At 39.3% G+C, this 23,003-nt stretch overlaps 1 protein-coding gene across 1 annotated transcript in view; it reads right to left on the reverse strand.

Annotated features, from left to right (window-relative positions):
* The window catches only part of slc16a2 (solute carrier family 16 member 2), a 52,402-nt gene that overhangs the window by 17,522 nt on the left and 11,877 nt on the right, over window positions 1-23,003 (reverse strand). The window contains exons 2-3 of the mRNA XM_017709745.2: window positions 10,762-10,906; window positions 6,125-6,620 (exon numbers count right to left, since the gene is read on the reverse strand). Coding sequence (XP_017565234.1) covers window positions 6,125-6,620; window positions 10,762-10,906 — 641 coding nt within the window. The remainder of the gene's footprint in view (window positions 1-6,124; window positions 6,621-10,761; window positions 10,907-23,003) is intronic.

Raw genomic sequence — 23,003 nt, forward strand, 5'->3', positions numbered from 1 at the left:
AGAGATTATTCGCAGCACAGCAGAGACACTAATATGGTTGCAAGCCTGAGCAATGTCTAAATAAAATTATCACAGTATTATCATATTCAAAGGGATTATTGATCCCTCTTTTCTCATAAAGGAATAAGACTGTAAGAGATATTCCTTTTATTCCTAAGCATGATTGCATCACCTATTTAAGATATTTCAGGTGGAGATTGATGTCTAATATCTCACAATGTTCCTAATCTTAAATTGCCCCTGTCCCAATTTTTTTGGAATATGTTGCAGGCTGTCAATTTCATGAATTCACAAAAGACAAAACATTAAATGTCTTTGTACTTAGGGCTGTTACGATCATGAAATTTTGCTAATAATTAAATGCCATATAAATAACTACAATTAAAATCTTATAAAATAATCCTAAAGCAAACCAGCCATTAGGGGTGTACTTTGTGTACTTCTGGTGCCGGTCCCAAGCCCGGATAAATGGTGAGGGTTGCGTCAGGAAGGGCATCCGGTGTAAAACTTGTGCCAAAACTATCATGCGGATCACAAATATGATTGCCATACCGGATCGGTCGAGGCCCGGGTTAACAACGACCGCCTCCGGTGCTGTTGACCAGCAGGGTGCCGGTGGAAATTGGACTACTGTAGGTCGAAGACCATCAAAGAGGAGAGGAGGAAGGCGGGTTAGAAGGCAGCGAGAGAGAAGGAAAGGCAGGAGTGTGGAGGTTAGAGTAGGGACTCTGAATATGGGACAATGACTGGTAAAGGCAGAGAGCTTGCAGACATGATGGAGAGAAGGAAGGTAGATATTCTGTGTGTCCAGGAGACCAGATGGAAAGGAAGCAAGGCCAGGAACATTGGAGGTGGATTCAAACTGTTCTATCATGGTGTAGAGAGGAAGAGAAATGGAGTAGGGATAATCCTAAAGGAACAGCTTGTGAAAAGTGTTCTGGATGTAAAGAGAGTGTCAGACAGGATCATGAGCCTGAAGTTGGAGGTTGATGGTGTACTTTTGAATGTGGTCAGTTCATATGCACCACAGGTTGGTTGTCAGTTAGAGGAGAAAGAGGAATTTTGGAATAAGATGGATGAAGTGGTAGATGGTGTCCCTAGAGAGGAGAGATTAGTGATTGGTGCAGACTTCAATGGACATGTTGGTGAAGGGAACAGAGGGGATGAAGAGGTGCTGGGTATGTGGAATGCGGAAGGTCAGATGGTTGTATATTTTGCAAAGAGAATGGAAATGGCTGTGGTGAACACATATTTTCAGAAGAGGGAAGAACACAGGGTGACATACAAGATTGGAGGGAGGTGCACACAGGTGGATTATATCCTTAGCAGGAGATGCCACCTAAAGGAGATTGGAGATTGTAAAGTGGTACCAGGGGAAAGTGTAGCAAGGCAGCATAGGGTGGTTGTCTGTAGAATGAGATTAGAAACAAAGAAGAGGAAGAGAGTGAAGACAGAGCCAAAGATTAGATGGTGGAAGCTGAAGGAGAAGGATGGTTGCAGGCAGTTCAGGGAAAACACTGCAACAGGCCCTTGGGGGCAGTGAGGAGCTAACTGAGGACTGGGAAACTACAGCTAAGGTGGTGAGAGAAACTGGCAAGTATGTGTTGGGTGTTGCGTCTGGTCAGAGGAAAGAAGACAAGGAAAGTTGGTGGTGGACTGAGGAAGTCCAGGAGAGTATTCAGAAGAAGAAGGCAGCTAAGAAAAAGTGGGATAACCAGAGAGATGAAGGAAGAGTACTGTGAGGCTAGTCGCATAGCGAAAAGAATGGTGGCAAAGGCAAAGGCTCAGGCCTATGATGAGCTGTATGAGAGGCTGGACAGTAAAGAAGGAGTAAAGGACTTGTATCGTTTAGCTAAACAGAGAGATAGAGCTGGAAAGGATGTACAGCAGGTTAGGCTGATAAAGGATAGAGAGGGATGTGTACTAGTGAGTGAACAGAGAGTGTTGAGCAGATGGAAGGAGTACTTTGAAGAACTAATGAATGAGGAAAACGAGAGAGAGAGGAGGACAACGGGGGGAGAGATAGTGGATCAGGAAGTGCAGAGAACTGGTAAGGTGGAAGTGAGGGCAGCTTTAAAAAGGATGAAGAATAGAAAGGCAGTTGGTCCAGATGACATACCTGTGGAGGTATGGAGATGTTTAAAAGAGAAGGCAGTGGACTTTTTAACCAGGTTGTTTAACAAAATCCTGGAGAGTGAGAGGATGCCTGAAGAATGGAGAAGCAGTGTACTGGTCCCCATTTTTAAGAACAAGGGTGATGTGCAGAGCTGCAGTAACTACAGAGGTATAAAGTTGATGAGCCACACCATGAAGGTATGGGAAAGAGTTGTTGAAGCAAGGCTAAGGCGAGAGGTTCAGATCAGTGAGCAGCAGTTTAGTTTCAGTGCAGAAAAGAGGTGAAGAAAAGGGTGCAGGCAGGATGGAGTGGGTGGAGATGGGTGTCAGGGCTGATGTGTGACAGAAGGATAGCAGCAAGAGTGAAAGGGAAGGTTTACAAGACAGTAGTGTGTCCTGCTATGATGTATGGTTTGGAGACTGTGGCTCTGTCTAAAAGACAGGAGGCTGAGCTGGAGGTGGCCGAGATGAAGATGCTGAGATTTTCATTGGGAGTGACAAGGATGGACAAGATTAGAAATGAGCAGATCAGAGGGACAGTGAAGGTGGAGCAGTTTGAAGATAAAGCCAGAGAGGCCAGGTTGAGATGGTTTGGACATGTGTTGAGGAGGAATAGTGGATATATTGGGCAAAGAATGTTGGAGATGGAGCTGCCGGGTAGAAGGAGAAGAGGTAGACCTCTTCAGTTTTATGGATGTAGTGAAGGTGGACATGGAGATGGTTGGTGTAAAAGTAGAGGAGGCAGTGGATAGGGCAAGATGGAGGCAGATGATGCGCTGTGGCGACCCCTAAAGGGAGAAGCCGAAAGAAGATGAAGAAGATAAAATAAGCCTAAAGCAGCCAAACTGGCATATTAGCCATCTTACAAGCTTTGTTTATTTAGTAGCTAGTACTGGTTGTACTGTTGAATCAATACTGCACACACACTGTTGTGCTACATACTCACACAAATGCCTACAGTTACACAGCATTACGTGTCGAGTTAAGCAAAACTACATGCTTATTGCAAGAGTAAAAAATAAGCAAAAAAACAACCACTCGTTCTGCCCAACATATTAAAGCTACATCATTCAGCACTGTCTTCTAAAAATGTTAGAGCACCATCATAGAAGTTCCTTTTGTTTGTTTTCCTAAGTCCCATGATGTGTCTCAGTGAATGCATTTATTGTTTTCTTTTGTTTACATGTATTTTCCTCAAACCCAGAACATCCAATTCTCCTTTAATTTGTTGTAACACAGTATGACTGTGAAACCTAAACACTGTGGAAAATGACAGCAGTCAGCCTGAATAACTGCGATCAGCTTAAATAACTAAATGGCAGGCCTATTTTTACTGTTTTTGTTTAAAATGTGCAAATCACTGCTTTTTTTTCACCTAACATTTTTGGTATTGAGCTTTGTAAATTAGTCCTCTCGAGTTTTTCTATGAGTTCTCTTTTCCAACAATGAATTATTGCCTTTGATTACATCACCCTATTGCCCAGGCCTATATGGTGGCAGTATGGTACAGTATGGTTCATGTACTAGGCACAGCAGTGCTGCTGGGTGTTTTACACACAGCAGTGTGTAAGGCCGTGGTTCACTCCACAAAAACACTCAGTTGAGAGTGGCCCTGTGGTCAGAAAGTGCTAGCTTAACTCAAATGTTAAATGCTGTGTTTGGAAACTAGTAAGCCAACTCACTACTGTCAGTCTAAGCATCCAGCATTATCTTCTACACAGCCATATAGCTATTTCACTACAGAAACTAATTAATGACAGCAATAAAAAAAAAAAAACTCCTCACCATACAAAGCACTTTTCCACTCTATAGTGTAGTATAGCACGTTACAGGGACATACCCAAAATCCAGAACTATCTGTACCCTGACTGAAGTTGACAGATTGACATCAAGTTGACAGATTTGTAACTGTACCGTTCTGTACTGCACTGTCTACTGGAAAACTGCTATTAGACTGGACATCAGGAATCAGAAACACTTTGCTTTCTGTCCTTTCGAGAAGCATTTATGTTGACAAATGTAAATTGAATGTGGAAATACCTTATAAGGACATTATCGGTATATGAGATGCATGAAACAGATAAGTATAAATAAACTGTCATTGGTAAAATGGAGCTATTAGTTTCTAATAAAATGGCAAGTAAGTATACACAGTGCTGAAAACCCAGAGCAACAGTGCTGCACCCGATACACTCATAGCAACCCTACACGTTACCTTGCCAGTGTCACTGCTGTATTGAGAGTGGTACATTAGGTGACCACATGTCCTCTTTTTTCCAGGACACATTCTTTTTTTGGGACATAAAACACATCAGTTTGGGATTTCAAAATTGCTCTAAAATGTCCCAGATTTCTCTTTGCTTTCATGTTGACATCAGGCAAGTTCCTTCTTGTCTGGAAGGAAAACCTGCAGTCACACCAGCACTTTGCAGCTAAGACTGGAAAGCACTGCCCCAGTGGTACAGCACCCAAATAATACCCTGTCAGTGGCGATTCTATGGTGGATCCTTCCCACTGATTGACAGGGAAGATTAAGGGCTGTTAAATTGCGCAGCAACCTATGGACTACAGTCAGTAATTCTAAACTTACAAAGTGCATCTTTGTGGTGTTTCTGACAAAATGTTAATGAATTTAAGTATAAAGTATATAGACATAATTGTGGCAGCTCAGTGTAGAAGCAACACTGCATAAATGCACTGCAGTTATTTTAATAGAAGCCTCTTTACAGCTAGTGCTCTAGTGAACTGATGTTTAACAAAGATGATGCTGGCTTTCAGACAAGAACAAAGTCCCAAAAGATGTTTCATTTCACAGATATGAAGCTATAACAGATTGGTTTTCCATTTAGAGACACGGAGAGATCATTTTGGTTGGGCTGTGTTTAAAAGAAAGGCAGCTGAAGTATAGGGTTTTTACCTCCGAACGTAGAGTCCTGGGTCTATAATACAAACACAGTGACAGTTTAAATTGCTTTTATAAAAGCCTGCTTACATTTCAGCGAATTGTTTATGTGATAGAGCTCAATGTATACATGTACAGTATGGTCTATATGGTGCAGAGAGCGTAAGTTAAATGCATCCGATGGATCTGTTTTCCTGAAGGAACGAGAGGAGTGGGGCAGCATTGTAAACAGAGAAGTTAACACACACATTCCAATAGCATACAGATCCATAAGTGAGTTAGAGTAAGAAGAGGAACCACAGTGGTCAAGCAGGGACAGAGCTCTTAGCAAACTGAAGCTGACACTGACAACAGCCAACCCAAGCTTACACTCAAAGTGCAATTACTGAAAATGCAGAATTCAATTTTGCACTACCCTTACTGTTAGAATTCACAGAAATGTATTATAATGTACTTTTCAGAAGGGAGTAAATTTATAGTCATAGCTATAGTTAAGACCAACAGCGATGACCAGAACTGATTGGTCAGAATTTGATTTTTCATATTCTAATGAACTGAAACTCTCTATACTTACTACTCCCACCATTATTTTCTACCATTCAATTTATTAATTCAGAAGGGATCTATTGAAGCCATCTCATACAAGAGTCACTATGCAGCGCACATTGCAATTCCTCACTCTCATAACTACATAACTTGCATACTGGTTTAAAAGTAGTAACTGAATAACCTTTGAGCCTTTATCAAAGTGAACATTCTTCAGATTAATCCATGTGAAAAAACAAATCAAAAATTAAACTTAGTCTAAATTGCAGTCGACCAGCCAAGATGGTTGGTGTCCAAATCATCACACATTTGCCTGAAACAGCAGTTATTAACTCATCTCAAATATACTTGCAGTTGCTGACACTGTATGACCTACTGTACTTCTATCTATAAAACGGACAAAAGTGCATTGCTTTGCTTTAAATAGTGGAAGAGTAAACTTTAGCACAAAAATACATAATACTAAATTTTGGTCTATATTACTACATTCAGATTAACATTAATGAATTAACCAAGCAGGCAAAAAAGAAAGAAGAAAAAAAAAAGAGTTCAATGTCTCACCAGGTGTATATAGGGTACGAAGTATCCCAGCACTGCCGTGGCCACCCCGAATGCCCACACACGATAGGTCACCACACTAAAGACACGCACGTTGAAATACTTTCTTATCTTCAGCATGCTCCTTCGCCACCGACTCCCAGAGGCAGAGCCTGGCGTTCCAGGCAGCCCCGGGGGCCCTCCATCTGGCCCCATACCTGGCACTGGGCATGTGCCACTGGGGAGCAGTGGCCTGAAAGTAAGGGCCAGCAACGACTGAACCAACATGAACAGGCTTAGGATCTGAAAGGTTTTGCAAAGGCCAAGGGGCCCCACAACCTTCTTAAGTAGAACGGGCAGACCCATGGAGAAGACACTACTGGCGGCGGTGACCACTCCATTAGCCAGGCCCAGGCGCTGGCGGAAGTAGTGCCCCAAAATCACCAAAGATGGCTGAAAGGCAAAGGAGGATCCACAGCCAAACAGGATGCCATAGGTGAAGTAACGTAGACCCAAGGTCCTGTGAAGATAAAGAAACAGCTTGTAAAATCAAGTGTCTGCTTTGACCTTTGACATACCTAGGGTTGGAATTTATGCAAATTCTTCTGCTATTAGTTTAACCAGCATTGTTAACCAGCATGAATAAAATCAGGAATGCGACCCATCAAAATGTCAATTACATGGACAGTTTCAGTTCTGCAGTCTAATTGGCTGAACTACTGTATGTTCGAAACTACTGTAAAATACTTGACATGTGCATGCTTATAAATGCACACATCAGCTGAATTCTGTGTAAATGCATCAAGACATTAAAAATTGTTCCTTGTATGGATGGTGGCATGTAGTGTCCCAGGTGAGAACCTTGTTTCGAACAGAGGGTGACAATTATAATATGCTCTTAATTATTTTCATAATTATATTAACAAAAACTAAGAAGTTGACAAAATTGCTGTGGAACAAAGCAGTCACTGTTCACCACATTCTTCTTTACAATTTTTTCACACACATGTAATTTCCTCACATCATCATGAACCTTCTCTCTGAGAACTTAGACAAAACTGTTCGTTTATCATGTGTGTGAATGTTTGCTTTCGATATGGTACACTGTGTTAGCTGTGCTATTGTCCTCTCGGGAAGTGGTACTAAACACCACTACTTTATCTGCACGCTGCACCTTTAGTACGCCTTGTGTACAATTCCAAAACATTCCTCCTCTTAAAAGACAAAACTATCTATTAAAATAGGAACTGTTTTTAATGGAAATGAAAGAAAATGTATTTAACATTTTTTAACAACAGCACCACTCAAACATTTGTTTATTTTTCAGTTAACAATTAACTGGTTAATCACTTACATCTCCAGTTCCTACCGCACTTTGCTATTAAAGAGATAGATGAAAAAAAAATTCTTGATCAAATAAGAGGTGTTTGGTGTCCAAAGGTTGCTTCTTTGCTTTTGCTCTGAAACTACAAGGCTAATATAGCTAATGTGTAATGAAAATTTCTACACACAAATTAACATCATACATACTGCATGCCCAAATCATTACACACTTGTAACACACTGTAGTTTCTATTAAGTGCTTAATGGCAGAGACTGGTACTGAATATCAATAACCACCAATCACCTCACTAATGATTCCAGATGAGCAGACATTTCAGCACTCTGTGTGTGTGTGTTTGAGAGAGAGAAAGAAAGCAAGTCTGTGAACGTGTGTTTGTACTGTATGTGTATACAAGAGGGAGGGCAAGTTTGTGTCCATGTATTTGTGACTGGCTGTGTGTGTCTGTGTGTATACACATCCAGTACTGAGCAAATATTTTCAATCAAAATGGCCATTAAGTTCTTGACTCGAAGATTTTTCTTTTCTGAAGGGATTAGAAATAAAATAATCCACTTTCATAATGAAGTTGAAAGTGAAATATTAATATATTAATAAGTGAAAAAATACAACTTTCCAAAGTGGAGAAATGATTTACAAACAGAGAAAATGGGACCTGTGATAATTGTGCAAGACCTGGTAGCCCACCAAAACTGTCGGCATCAGATAAACAGTTCTTAAAGCTTTCATTTTCCAGAGGAATAAAAAAATCAAGCTCCACTTTTTTCTTCTGATCTGGAAAATCCACAGGTGTTTCTGTTCATCCTTCCACTTTGAGAAGACAACTCAATGCTCTGGGGCTAAAAGGATGTGTAGCAGTCAAGAATCCTATACTGAAAAAAAGATAGTTTGAGAATTCAAATTAATTCAAAAGAAGCTGCTGGTGTTATGAGAATAGCCTTACCACCCCAGAGGCCAGACCTCAACATCATTAAATGTGTTTGGGATTACTTTGATTGAGAAAATGCAACCAACTTTGACAGTATGGAAAAACATCCTTTCAGATTTCTTTGAAAAAACTGAAACCAAGTCTCCTGACAAGAACGGAATGAATGTTTAGGGTGATTCTCAGGTTTCTATGATGTTGCCTGTTAAATATGTTTTTCAGATTTTTTAGTGATTCTGAAGAATGATGAACTTAATAACATAAAGAAATGAAGGGCTGTTGCACAGTACTGTACATATGAATGCATTTTTCTCTGTGTGTTCTGCACCTGCCATTAGCTCTCTCTTGCTTGTTTCTTTTGTTACAGAAGTTAATGATTGAATATTGTGTAAATGGACACATGGTCAAATGGTCCCAGCCCTAAGGGTGCAATAAAGAAGATACTCATTTTGCAAATCGGTGATGTGTGTGTGTGTGTCTGAGTGCAAACCTGTGTGCATGAGAGAGAGAGAGAGAGAGAGAGAGAGAGAGAGAGAGAGAGAATGACACTGGCTTAAACAAAGAATCAGTATATTCAGCTACTCATGTCCCTGAGTATGTTAATCCCATTGTCCATGTGTACTGTATGTCTGTCCAATGCAGGCTGTTGTTTTCTAGTGTCTCTGTCTCATAATTAGAATGGTTAGAACAGGCTTTCTTGTTGAGACTCTCCAAGGTGCTAAGGTGCATCCACTGTTGGCTATTATCAATTTCAATCAACATATTAAAGTATGTGTGTGTGTGTATCCTCTTGCCTAGTTTGTGTCAGACAGGAGTGTTATTCTCTCATTTTCATTTATTCATTCACACTCTTTAGGCAGATGCATACTGAGCCAAAGTGCTCAGAAGATTAAACGCCTCTAAATAATACAAAAGAATGAAGAAATAAATAAATATAGAAAACAAAAATATGAAAGGGCAGCATAGATTTAGGAAAAATTAGTGCTGACCATGCATAAATAGCTCCCTGGTAGCACATCAATGGTGATAAATTCACCATTGGGGCACGGCATTCTTTTCCAGTGAATATCCTCAGAATCCTTAAAAGGCTATGCATTATTGTTTGGACTTCTAAAAAAAAAATCTCATTAGCTGAATAACCCTCAAAATAATCGGAACATCACTCAACTGCTACGAAAACTATGTATGTATAAAATATGTATGGAAATATTCTTATTTATAAGGTGGGATAAGTTACATAAAAAAGCCACAAAAGGGCTTAAAAATACAATAAAAACAGTGCAATCAATTCAATGTTTCAGATACTACACCGAACTAAATCCAGCTACACAGGACTAATTATTCTCTCTTTGTAAAAAAACATGCATTTCTTCAGTGATTTTTTTTTGTGGATATTTGAAAAGCCTACTGTGATACAATGTATCATGATAAAGATGAATATCATGATATTTCCCACCAATAATCCACTATTGCGCAGGTGTTCAATTCCATACTAGGAACTCAAATCCTTGCCACAATTTTCCAAAATCGATCCTTGATAGAAGAGGCTGCAGCAAAGAGTGGATGGTGTGAATTCTCTATCAATACCCTTGACTTTAGAAGAAACATGGGATAAGCAGGAGTCCACAAACTTAAAGACACGTGCACAATTGATAGTGGCATATCTATTCAACATAAATACTCAAATGGGTTAACATGAGTTTCATATGTCTGCAATGAAGCAGTTATTGTATCTTTAGCTCACTCAGGAGATCATGCTTACGGAATAAATAGAGCTCTGTTCACGAAAGCCAAAGGCCTGCTGGCTATCAGGGGCACAGGGGGACAGAAGCACACACACACAAACACATATGGTTCATTTTACGGACAAAAATGCCATACGTTAATGTATTTTCCTGTCCCAGGCCTTTGCTCCACACACACTTAAACATATTTGGTTACAGCTGCAGGCATTATGGCTATTTAAGAATAAGTACATTTAATTACATACATGAGAAATTAGTTGTTAGCCAAAACGTTCTTAGTGTGAGCTAACAAAGAACAAAGAAATGTCCTGTGCAAAAATAAGAATTATTGTTTGCCTCACATCTGAAAGGTGGAGGGAGTGAGTGTGTTTGTGTGTGCAGATGCACAAAGAGAACACTACTTAGCATTATGAATGACAGCCTTAAAAAGATGCGCATAACATTTGGACTTTTATCTCTTACCTGTCAGCTCCGAGCTGCCTTAGAGACAAGCATAGCAAGGCAGTGACAGGTTTGTATGTATGAGAGTGTGTGTGAGTCAGGGAGAGAGTGAGATAGTGAGAAAGGGAGGGGGGAAGAAGCACTTTAGCAGAACTGTGAGACTTTGTGGAAGAAGGGGAGGAAGATGACGATGATGAAGGTGCATTACGTGGCGAACGAGCTGCTCAGGAGTCCAAGGAAGGCGACAAAGGCTCCGCCCACGGCTGTCTTCCTGCAGCCGAAATGATCCGTGAACATGCTGACCACGGGAGAGCAGAAAAAAATCATCCCCATTGCCAAGGCCCCAACCCACGCTGCAGAGAGAGAGAGAGAGAGAGAGAGAGAAAGAGAATGTTTTATTATTTCAGGACAAAGTCTGATGATTGTGAATATTATGGATATCAGTCCTCATTATTATGAAAACCAGCCCCAATCAATATTGCTTCAGCAACACAGAGGGACAAAAAGACAGAAAGACATAGAGAAGGAAAGGGACAGAGAGTGAGAGAGAAACTGAAAAAGCAGGCATCATTACCTGTGAATAATAATCACCTTACAGTATTAATGTGCACTCACTGTGCTTCACTGACAAGATGCATTAGAAAAATGTATGTTAGAAAAACCCCACAGGGACAGTTTCTCATTTACAAAAGAGTCTGTCAATGTTTATAGGCACAAGTTCAGGGTTTTTTTCCTGAAAAAACTAAATAAATAAATAACTGCTAACATAATCTAACAGAACAAACACATCATACAGCAAATGATTTATACTAAAACACAAGCATGACAAACACACAAATACAGACACAGTTCACCATATTTGTGGGTCATTTCACATGAGAGGTAGGCATGAGAGTGTCGTTTTGTAAAACTAGTGACATTGACTCTCCATATCAAAAATCATATGCATGTATAAATGATAAACATGACATAATGGCGCTGCAAAACTGCTGCATACATCCTCATGGCCACCTAATTAATCTCCTTGTATATACACTCATCGTCCCATTTTAACCAGTTAGCTTACCATATAGGGGCATTTTATAGTTCTACAATTAGTTTCAGGACCCCAGTAGGACCCCCAATTTGCAGGTATTATTCAGGTAGTGGATCATTCTCAGCGATGCAGTGAAACTGACATGGTAATGGCATGTTACTGTGTGTTTGTGTGTATGTGTGCATGTGTGCTACACAGAGTGGATCTCACACAACAGTGTTCCTGGAGTTTTTAAACAACTCAGTGTCACTGCTGTACCCAGCTAGCACTGCTGTGTCTGATATCATTACCATGTCAGCGTCACTGCAGTGCTGAGAATGATCCACATTACATGTTCAGTAGCCTATGGGGTCTTGATTATTGGTGAACATGCTAAACAGAAGAGATAACAAATTACGCTGACAAACAGATGGACGCCAATCTTTTATTGCAGAACTACAAAGTGCACCTATATGGTAAGTGGACATGATAAAATCAACAAGTGCAGATACAATGTAGGTGTATCTAATGAAGTGACCAGTGAGTTTAAACACTGGAAACGCAAGCATACATTCACATGATTATGCAAAGAAAGGCAGAAAGTTCACGGTGGCTGGCTCAAGCTAAGACCAGTGTTCCAACAGATGGTGTGCTGGACGGTTCAAAGGTAGCTTAATGTCTGCACAATTTGTTTGGAGTCCGAGCACTCTGGTTAAACATTGGAGGCTGACCTCATGGTGTGTTTTATGTGATGTCTGTGTCTCATGTCTGAGCATAACGGCCTGTACAGGTTTGGCTGTCTCTGGCATATGTGTATATAGAGTTGGCAATGCCTGATGCATGTATTGTATGTGTGTATTTATCAAAATATGCCTTTCTTTAGAATTTTTAGAATAATTTCACTGTTACACTTCACTTATGTAAGAAAAAATACCTAAATACCTGTTTGGAGAGCATGCCATACCCAAACAATGTTCTTCCATTATTTTCTTTTCCAAACTATGTTATTTTTGTTAATTATGCTGTTAAAAGTACATATTGAAAATGGCAATTTTTATCACAGCACACAGCTTTATTTTACGTAAATAAATCATTTGACTGTTTTCTTTGTTAAATTATTGTTAGAAGTACATATTAAAAATCTCTTGGTCCAAAGGTAATTCAAATACGTTTGAATACTAATGAATGATTCTCTTTGAAATGCCAGCACATGTATTTGATTCATGATTTACTGGGTGTTGAGTCGATTCAAAAACAAGTCTTGTATATTAAGAAAAAGCTTATTTGATTCAATTCACTAAACCATTCAGTAATTCAAGCACCTTTATCAATTACTGTAACATATTAAAAGTATTGATATAATGAAGTAACATTTAGCTAATGTTCCCATAATACTTCTTGGGCAAAAACTGTTTAGAGAATAATTTTTCATGAAGTCTTTCCAACCTCTCTCAGCAAAGACATTGTGGTGATCAGCTGTTTTGGGAGTTCATGTTCAGTACAGCTTGCACGCCATGTCTTTTTCCAAATAAAGAGCTTTGTTTGCCTTTTTGCAGTTACACCTTCATCCTTCATGTTAACTCTACGATACCATGCTATCAAAGTGAAAGCAGAGTGAATAAACAGTTAATTACTCTACCTTTTATGTGTATCAGCATTATGCGATTTTACTTAATTACACTACAGAGCATTCACAAATAGAGCATCTGCTTGCCAAAACCTGATAAAAATCACATTAAAGCCAAACTAAACAGCTGTTGTTTGGTTTATTTATTATCAGCAATGTTGGGGAGTGCTTTGTAAATGTCTTGCTCTGCGATTCTTTCGTCAACTATGTCCACAGTTAGCTTATAAACAATGCCTGAGCCACTAGTGTGGGCACTGAAGTCAGAGGAGAATATCACATGTATCGCATATATCACACACAGAGGTGGCTGATATAGAAAAAAATATAATATCATTATACTTGAAGGCATTTTCAAGAAAATATGTACCACAATAATTATGTTTTTGAGTCTGATGTTGAGTTGAATACAAATGATTCAGTATTTTTTTTTCTTTTTATTATCATTGAAGTTGCATTGGGAGGAATGAATTGTTACACCAATAGTGCATAGGACTGGCTGCATCTACTGTGTCAATGTGTATAATTGTGCATCTGTGTGTATGTGTGCATAGGACTGGCTGTGTGTGTGTGAGATGTTCTGGTTAGTGTACCTTGGCTGCAGCTCAATGCAACTGCCAGGCCCCCTAGTAAGAGATCGGTAGACAAACATGCTAAAACAAACGAGTGTTTACACATATTTCGGAAAATAGGAAGGTAGGGTTTAAATTAAGCCTCATTCTGGCCAACATAGGCCTGTGCATCCACAGCACCCTGATTGTCCTTTCCAATATTTTCCATATTACCACGTTGTGCATAAGACTTGGACTGCATTTTGTTTGTTGGCATTGGAGTTTAAGGGTCTTTGGTTGATGTTGCTGTAGAACAATGGAGAAAGAGTTCCGCCAGGAATGGACTGTTATGGAAAACTCAGCGAGAGAAAAGGGGAAACATGAGGCGATTGTGTGTGTGTGTGTGTGTGTGCGTGTGTAGGGGCTCCTAAGGCCATGGTTGAGGGATTTTGCCCTCCTAAACCCAAAAGGCATTAGACATTCCACTCATAATTAGGAATGGATTATTTCCTCAAATAGTAAAAAGAAACCTTCACAGAAACCAAAGATATTTCTACATTTCATTTAATCTCTATTGCCATACAGTAAGCTCCTTGATTTGCTTTATAAAACAAATGTATGTCCCAATCACTTTCAGGTGGAAGGCTAACCCTAGTGACACACATACAAGCCTCAACTTGGGGTATATTTACTTGTAGGTTAAGAAGGCTTACCATCATCTTTAGCAAGGGTGCCATTTTTTTTTTACAGATTTGTGATATGCAATCACGTATATTGTGATATATTTACTACTTTTACTACTTTTAACTGAAAATTATTAGAAAGAAAAACAACTTTTTGAATATTTATTATTTGTTCGTCTCACTAAAAAGAACTATGAAATAGACATTTAAAAACACTTTCCCATACTCTATCCTTACATTTACATGCCTAAGTAACATTATAAAACTTTATCCTTACAAATAACAAATGCTTTCACATAGAGTGATTCCCACTGGCAAGTAAATGTCATTTTAGTGTATTACAGCAGCGTTTCTGATTCTTGCCTGAATGTTCTCAGTAGACATTCTACAAGAAGAGCAAATGTAGGCTTAATACACATTAAATATATTGGTAATTAAATGATAAAATGTTGATGTTCCATGTTTTGAAACAATTTTTACTCCAAAACAAAAAGTCGACATCAAGCTTTTCCGCCGCCACCCCAAAACACAGTGTATCATACCGTTTAGGAAACCTCAAAAACAAGGCAAATGCAATGCTAACGTCTGAGGTATACAATTCTGTTTCAGTGACTTTAGTCATAGAGTTCCAGTAAAAAACTAAAGAAGTAAACTTAGGACACCAAACATGTTTCTGGCTGATAAGTGAACATTTTATTTTTTTCCTTTAAACACATATCACTGAAAGTATAAACCTGAGTATGAATCTGAGATCTACAAAATTATATACCTAAGAACCTTGCCCAAATGCACAACAGCAAGGATCGCTCGAAGAGCAATGGCAACAGCATCAAAACACCAGCCTAAGCAGACTTATTTTATGATTTTAACTCATGATCAATCATCTGTGACATTTGTCTATGACAGCAGTATTGCAATGGTTATCGCACAGTGCAAACTAGGCTGCAAGAAATTTTTATCTAGGGTTTAAAGCAACAACCCTCTGGACTCCAATGCTGCTCTTGTTTGTGTTGTGTTGAAGCAGTGAAACATGGTTTAATCATCTTCACAGTCCAATGACTGAGCTGATGGAAAGTAACAGAGGCAATGGACTGTATGTGTGAGAACGTGAGAGAGAGCGAGAGAGAGAGCGATAGAGAGAGAGAGAGAGAGAGGTTAAATAAATAAAATAATGAAAATGTGAATGGAGAGAGGGTAGGAGAAAAAAGCAGCAGTAAAGGCTTTGAGTAAGATGTTAATAACAGGTCAGCGCCAGGGGTTACACAAGAATGAGGTACAAGAAGCCTGGGAATCTACTCAGCTACAATTTGAGATTTTTCCAATATCCAATCCAACATTTTCTGCTGACATCAGCCCAATACCGAAACCTGGTATTGGATTGGTGTAGTCTCTAGTGCCAACCCCATTCTGTCTGTGTGTGTATCCCTGATTCGTGTAAAGTTATGTAACACATTTTCTACAAAAGAGCCTGACTGACATACACTATATTGCCAAAAGTAATTACTTGTCTGCCTTCACACACACATGAACTTGAGTGACATCCCATTCTTAATCGATAGGGTTTAATATGATGTCAGCCCACCCTATAACAGCTATAACAGCTTCAACTCTTCTGGGAAGGCTTTCCACAAGATTTAGGAGTGTGTTGATGGCAATTTTTGACCATTATTGCAGAAGCGCATTTGTGAGGTCAGACAGTGATGTTGGACGAGACGGCCTGGCTCACAGTCTTCGCTCTAATTCATCCTAATCGGGTTAAGATCAGGACTGTGTACAGGCCAGTCAAGTTCTTCCACACCAAACTCGCTCATCCATGTCTTTACGGAGTGCTTTATATAGTGCTTTGCACACCAGTGTGAAGTCTTGTTGGAACAGGAAAGGGCTATCCCCAAACTGTTACCACAAAGTTGGGAGCATGAATTTGTCCAAAATCTCTTGGTCTGCTGAAGCTTTAAGAGCTCCTTTCACTGGAACTAAGGGGCCGAGCCAAACTCCTGAAAAACAACCACACGCCACAATCCCCCCTCCACCAAACTTTACTCTTGGCACAAGAGTGAGCTAATCTGAAGGGCACATGAAGTTTGGAAGTCTGCAGTGATTGACTGTGCAGAAATTTGGTGACCTCTGCACATTATGCGCCTCAGCATCCGCTGAACCCACTCTGTCATTTTACATGGCCTACCACTTTGTGGCTGAGTTGCTATCATTCCCAATCGCTTCCACTTTGTAATAATATCACTGATAGTTGACTGTGAAATATTTAATAGCGAGGAAATTTCACAACTGGACTTACTGCATAGGTGGCATCCTATCACGGGACCACGCTGGAATTCACTGACCTCCTGAGAGTGACCCATTCTTTCACAAATGTTTGTAGAAGCAGTCTGCAGGCCTAGGTGCTTGGTTTTATACACCTGTGGCCATGGAAGTGATTGGAACACCTGGATTCAATGATTCAGATGGGTGAGTGAATACTTTTGTCAATATAGAGTATTTGTTAGCTGATATTATAGGTTGACACCAACAACCTGTGATTTTTTTACTACTTTGTTGCTACTGGAGAACCCAACGTGAACCTCCCGTGAACTTAACTGGTGAATCTTAACACAAACCATCATGGATAGACTAACAAAAATATGTAAAATGCATCCAATAACACAATATATACACAAACCAATGAAAAACAAGAAAAACTATAGCTAATTAACAGAAAACAAAACTGCAAATAATTGTGAGAAGGTCCATCCTTAGTGCTACAATAATTACATTAAAACTGAGATTCTGCTGTTTATTTGATTTAAGCAAGTATGACAATTAATAAGTGACAACTTCACATACCCAGCAAGCCCAGTACTGAGCCCTCCAAATAAAAAGAAAGCCACTCTTTAAAACTGCCAAGAGAGGAGTTACATAATGTGAATGTCCCTGTTTTCAAGAGTAACATCATTTTATAAAGTTTACTGTGTAGAACCAGCAGGAAAACAGCCAATAGGTTGAATAAGTTTTACTGTACAACAGCTAGATGTAACCTGGAGAGAAAGAAGTCCCCGACTTTGACCAGGAAACAGCATAAGAAAAAGGTATTAAATCATATACACATATGTATAATGTTTTATTCACTGTTACTGTTTAAATCACAGCTTAAGTGGTTAGCTAAATTATGAAAATGCCCCAGTATACGGATCGCTAATCATGATTTTTCAACTAGAAAATATAGTAATTATTAGGTAATCATTATTTGCTTAAAAATTAAAGCCAAATTCAATTATAAACCCAACTCCCAAATCACTTCCTAACTGCCGAATATAAAATATAAAATATAAAAACAATTATATTATACATTATTTTCAGTTATTGAAATTTTTAGCCCTTTAAAATTACACGGGCAACTAAATTTTCATTTAGACTAAACACATTACAACAGCTACACAAAGGACAAATTAAAACACACACCCCCCTCTTTTCCCATGGACACTCCCCCGCCTCCATCTGCACACAAATCACATTCTATCCCTCCATCAAAATATCCCTCGCTCTCCCCTCTCTAATCTATGCTTTGGCTTGTTGCTCCAAACTATCTCATTTCCTCACATCCAGTCTCTCTCTCGCTGTCCCAGCTTCCCTCAGACCACCACCACTTCTTTGAAGCTAAAGGGTCTAATAACAAAAAATAAAGAGCAGCCTCATTAAAGAGAATTAGGACTGGACACTTCAGAGAACTAAAGGGGCATGGATGGGGGAAGTGAGCGAGAGCATGACCCACTAACACTGACAGATGCTCTCTGACAGATTCTGGCTAGAGCTGAACATCAGTGGAACACCATACATTCAGCACACTCACTCTCTCTCTCTCTCTCTCTCTCTCCTTGTCCTCTTCTTTGTCTGTGTTCTCTTCTCACACGTCTCATTGTGCCATCCCGCCATACCACTCTATCCCCCTTTGGCCCCCCTTCTTTTTCCATGCTTTTATCATTAAGATCGCTACTCTCTACGGCATACTATCTCTTTTTTGCCTCAAGCTATTAAATAGTCTCTCTCTCTCTCTCTCTCTCTCTCTCTCTCTCTCTCTCTCTCTCTCTCTCTCTCTCCCCAAACTCCTCATCAAACTCCGGTTCAACATACTTTTAAAGAAGCAAGTCAGCACCACGGCTGTCACATTCAACAACCTCTTACCTCAAAACCTTACTCTCTTTGAGCCACTCCTCAGAATAAGGCGGCAGCACCCGTACAGTAACCTACACAACCAATTTCCTGCAAGCAAACACTACAGCGAACCCAAACCCACCAAGCCCCCTACTTTGATCCAACAGCAGCTTTGTTCTTGTTTTCAAAAGCTAAAGGGAAAGAATAATTGATTTTTAGGTCACCTTTGAATAAGTTCCTACACTACTGTAGCCTGACAGTTCAATTTCTTCCACCGAACCTGAAAACCTTTATAAAAAAGTTATTATCCTCTATTCATTACACGGAATGAAGCACATCTTTGCATGGTCCTTTTGAATAATGAATGGTGAAATGAATTACAATGAATCATTAGTTTACAGCATAATCAATATTTTTACACATTCTCTATAACATTTTGGAACACAAATTAAAAAGATTTAGCTCAGTAGTGATCTTGGATAGCAATGCTGCATGCTACTCGACTTGTTGAGGAAGCAAAATAAACAGCGCACAAACTGATAAACATGACTGAACAGGAAACTTTGAATATTTTATTTTATGGTTACCTTTGTGCTACAGTAGACACTTTGACAAGGTGAAGTATCTCAAACAATCTGTGCAAATTTCCCGATAACAAATCACATTAACTGTACAGTCCTAACACACCATCAGCTGTTATACACTCACCTGTCACTTTATTAGGTATATAGGTTGTACCCCCTTTTGTCTTCAGAACTGCCTTAATTATTGTGGCATACTTTCAACAAGGTGTTGGAAACATTCCTCAGAGATTTTGGTTGGTTATTTGAGTTACTGTTACCTTTCTATCATCTGGAATCAGTCTGCCCATTCTCCTCTGACCTCACATCAACAAGGCATTTTCGTCCACACAACTGCCGCTCACTGGATATTTTCTCTTTTTCGGACCATTCTCTGTAAACCCTAGAGATGGTTGTGCGTGAAAATCCCAGTAGATCAGCAGTTTCTGAAATACTCAGACCAGCCCGTCTGGCACCAACAACCACGCCATGTTCAAAGTCACTTAAATCACCTTTCTTCCCCGTTCTGATGCTTGGTTTGCACTTCAGCAAGTTGTCTTGACCACTGCTACATGCCGAAATGCATTGAGTTGCAGCCATGTGATTGGCTGATAACTATTTGTGTTAACTAACAATTGAACAGTGGCCGGTGAGTGTATGTTAGGCTTTACGCAACCAAGCTGGGACCTTGAGAATTCCACCACATACAACATAAAAGCTAATAAATCTGTTTTGTTCTGCTTAACCTGTAATATTTGAATAAAAGAGAATAAATCAGCTTTATTCTCACAGAAAATTAATTCATGCTCTATGAAGATTTCCACTTTGTGTCTACTTAGATAAACAGATTTAAAAATTCTTTATTTCATTTTCAAAGAAACCAATTTTACACTACAGATCTCCCTCACAGGATAACAACATAAGCAGATAACAATCATAGAGCTGAAATATAAGGGCCGAAAATGGAACCTACATTCATCGCGAGCATTAAACAGATATAAAGAAAGTTAGATAGAATGATGTACAGATGCAGTGTATGTCCAAAACAGGCCAGCAACTACCAAATATTTTCATTTTTTAATATTCTATCAAATATAATTTTGTACATTAGATCATTCTATAGGAATGCTCAAGGTGTTTCACTTTACTGATTAACTGAAAATAATTTTTAATCATCATTATGTATCACTAGTATGATTGCTATTAATATTAATAGTGTATACTACAAGGTAATAAACAAGAACTGTCACAGAAAGTTGAATAAAATGCTATTCTTGGGGATCCTGCCCAAATAGGCAACAATGAGCAAGTTGCTTTGACTGTTTCAATATGATAACAATGTCATTGAAAGTGGGGGTAACAATGCTTCTTAACCATGAAAGTTTCTTTCTGCTCCAGATGGTCAGCTCACAAGCCAGCATACTCTTTTATTCTCAGAAATTACTGCAGAAGAGAGCATGCTTGCTAGCAATCCAGAGCAGTAGGAAAAACATTTGGAATGTGCTGTGCCATTAAGACCGACACTATCAGCTCAAATTAGAGCCCTCACACATGCTGTAAGGAACGGGGCCTCAACAGCCCTACCTCTAACTACTAATGAGCTGTTACCACGGCTTTGATAGGAACGAACCATTTGACATGAAAAACCATGTTTTTGCATAATGTGCAGGCAGATTATCTTATTTCTTTAGAAGAGCTGCTACTGTGCACTACTTGTGACTTGCAAGTGTTAAGCTTCAATAAACAAAACTCTTATTGCCCATATAGTACCCATAATTATTCTAACTACTTTTCTGTTTTCAAATACTTGAATTAGCAAATTTATTGAACAGTCCAAAAGTTTGTAGACATCTGATCATTCAGTGTTTCTTTTCAAGGGTCTGTCTTGTTTTGTCACTAAAGCAAGAACAGCCTGTACTCTTCTATTGGGAAGTCTTTACACTAGATGTTGGAACATTGCTGTGCAGATTTGACTTTTAACTGCAAGAGCATCAGTGTGCTCAGGTGCTGATGTTGGATGATTAGTTCTAGATCACAAATGCCACTCCAACTCTTACTTATGGGAGCTCCATCATGGGAGGCTTTATACCCTTCTAGCTGACACTTGGCACTGGGTATGGTGATCCTGGTGAGGAACCACCACTCCAGAGTGTCCTATTCTATTGGCAATGCTTTTCAATGATGATTATATAAGTTGTGCGTGCATAAATGAACACCAGTGTCAGCAACTGGCACACCATAAATTAAGGGTTAGACAAAGTTTACAAAGAGCACAGATTTGATATAAAATGGCATATGGCCGCAGAGTGGCCCATGGAGTTTTCAACATGTAAACGTGTTGTTTGAAAAAACATCAATATATTGTTTAAAAGTCAGCTGGTGACTGTAAATTATATACTGCCACAATACAATGAAATAAGCATGTGGCTATGGACTATGCATTACTTGTCTGACTTATCTGGGGTTTTATCTGGGACCTCAAGAAGCTATAGTTCAACTGCAGCACTACACACTGGAAATTCATCTTCACATCCCAAAATTCCAAGCAGAAACATACAGATAGGAAAGGTTTGGAAGATGTAGAAAGGTAAAAATGTTTCAGTATGACCAAACTTATACTGTTGTAAAAAAGATGATTTTAAATCACATATGCTAAAACTTAACACTGTAAGATAAGCTGCCATCACCCTGACTTCACTGTAACTGAAAAGTGTGAGACAAACACAGCTAATGTATAGCACAAACTCTACAGTTAAAATATAGAGTTGCTCCAACATTCTGTACAACAGTTTCCAGCATGTCTAAATCCCAAGAGACTGAAACTTGATCTGCACAGGGGACAGCTGTAAAATATAAAATACTTGGCCAGTGCTGTTATGAACTAACTAAATGTGCAATCCATTAGTGAAATGCAGTCATATGTCAGTATAAACCAGTACTCGCACTTTATCATTCTGCATACACACACATACACACACATGCACACACACTCACACACACTGGGAAAAATCGATTCTTAGATGCATCGCGATGCAGACGTGAACGATTCTGAATCGATTCACAAATGTCAAAAATCGATTTTCTAAATATTTAATTTATAACAATGTTGAGGGAATGCAAAAGGCGGGACCTGGAAGTGCAGCAGTGCAGTGCCTGGACACTCTGTGAGGTGCACATAACAAAAACACAACTGGATGAGTGAGAACCTCGACCAGCTCCCTCTGCATTAAAAGCCAGGTTAGGTCAGGAGTCACAACCTAAATGTTAAGAAGACGCATTTTGTCCATTCAACAAAAATCAAACGACCTTGGCAGCCACAACATCTATATCCAGTATGTCTCAGTTTGTGCTAGTATAAGTGTCCTAGTATAAGTTACGTTAAAATATAAATGAAAACACGGACTTAAGCTACACTGCACTGCTTTAAGCAGTTGCTATAGCCACTTTCCTCCCGTCTCTGCCAGAAAACTTTTCCTCTAACGTAGATCAGTTTCTTATAAAATGCCTCTCAATGTTTGACTGTTTTATGAGGCTAAAGTCGCTTCTTGAAGTCAACCAGCTTCTTGTTCGAATTTCCCTGTTCCACCTTAAATTCTGACTGAGGCGCTGAATGTAAATGCGGCACCATTTAAGGTGGAATGGGAAAATTTGAAAGAGAAGTTGACTTCCTCTTCGCAGTCTTTTAATATTTGCAGATTTAACTTGTCAGGAAACCAACTGCAGTGCTTAAGAATGCAAATAACGCATCATTGCTAGGTGACCTGCAGTCTAAGTCTCAGTCGTTGCTAAACAGGCGCCCCCCCACGACTCTCTACAACAAGACGAAAACCTAAGCCATAAATTTACTAAAGAAAACAGGCAGGATGGCTGTAAC

The sequence above is a fragment of the Pygocentrus nattereri genome, chromosome 14 (genome assembly GCF_015220715.1).
Source record: "Pygocentrus nattereri isolate fPygNat1 chromosome 14, fPygNat1.pri, whole genome shotgun sequence".
In the NCBI taxonomy this organism is placed as follows: Eukaryota; Metazoa; Chordata; class Actinopteri; order Characiformes; family Serrasalmidae; genus Pygocentrus; species Pygocentrus nattereri.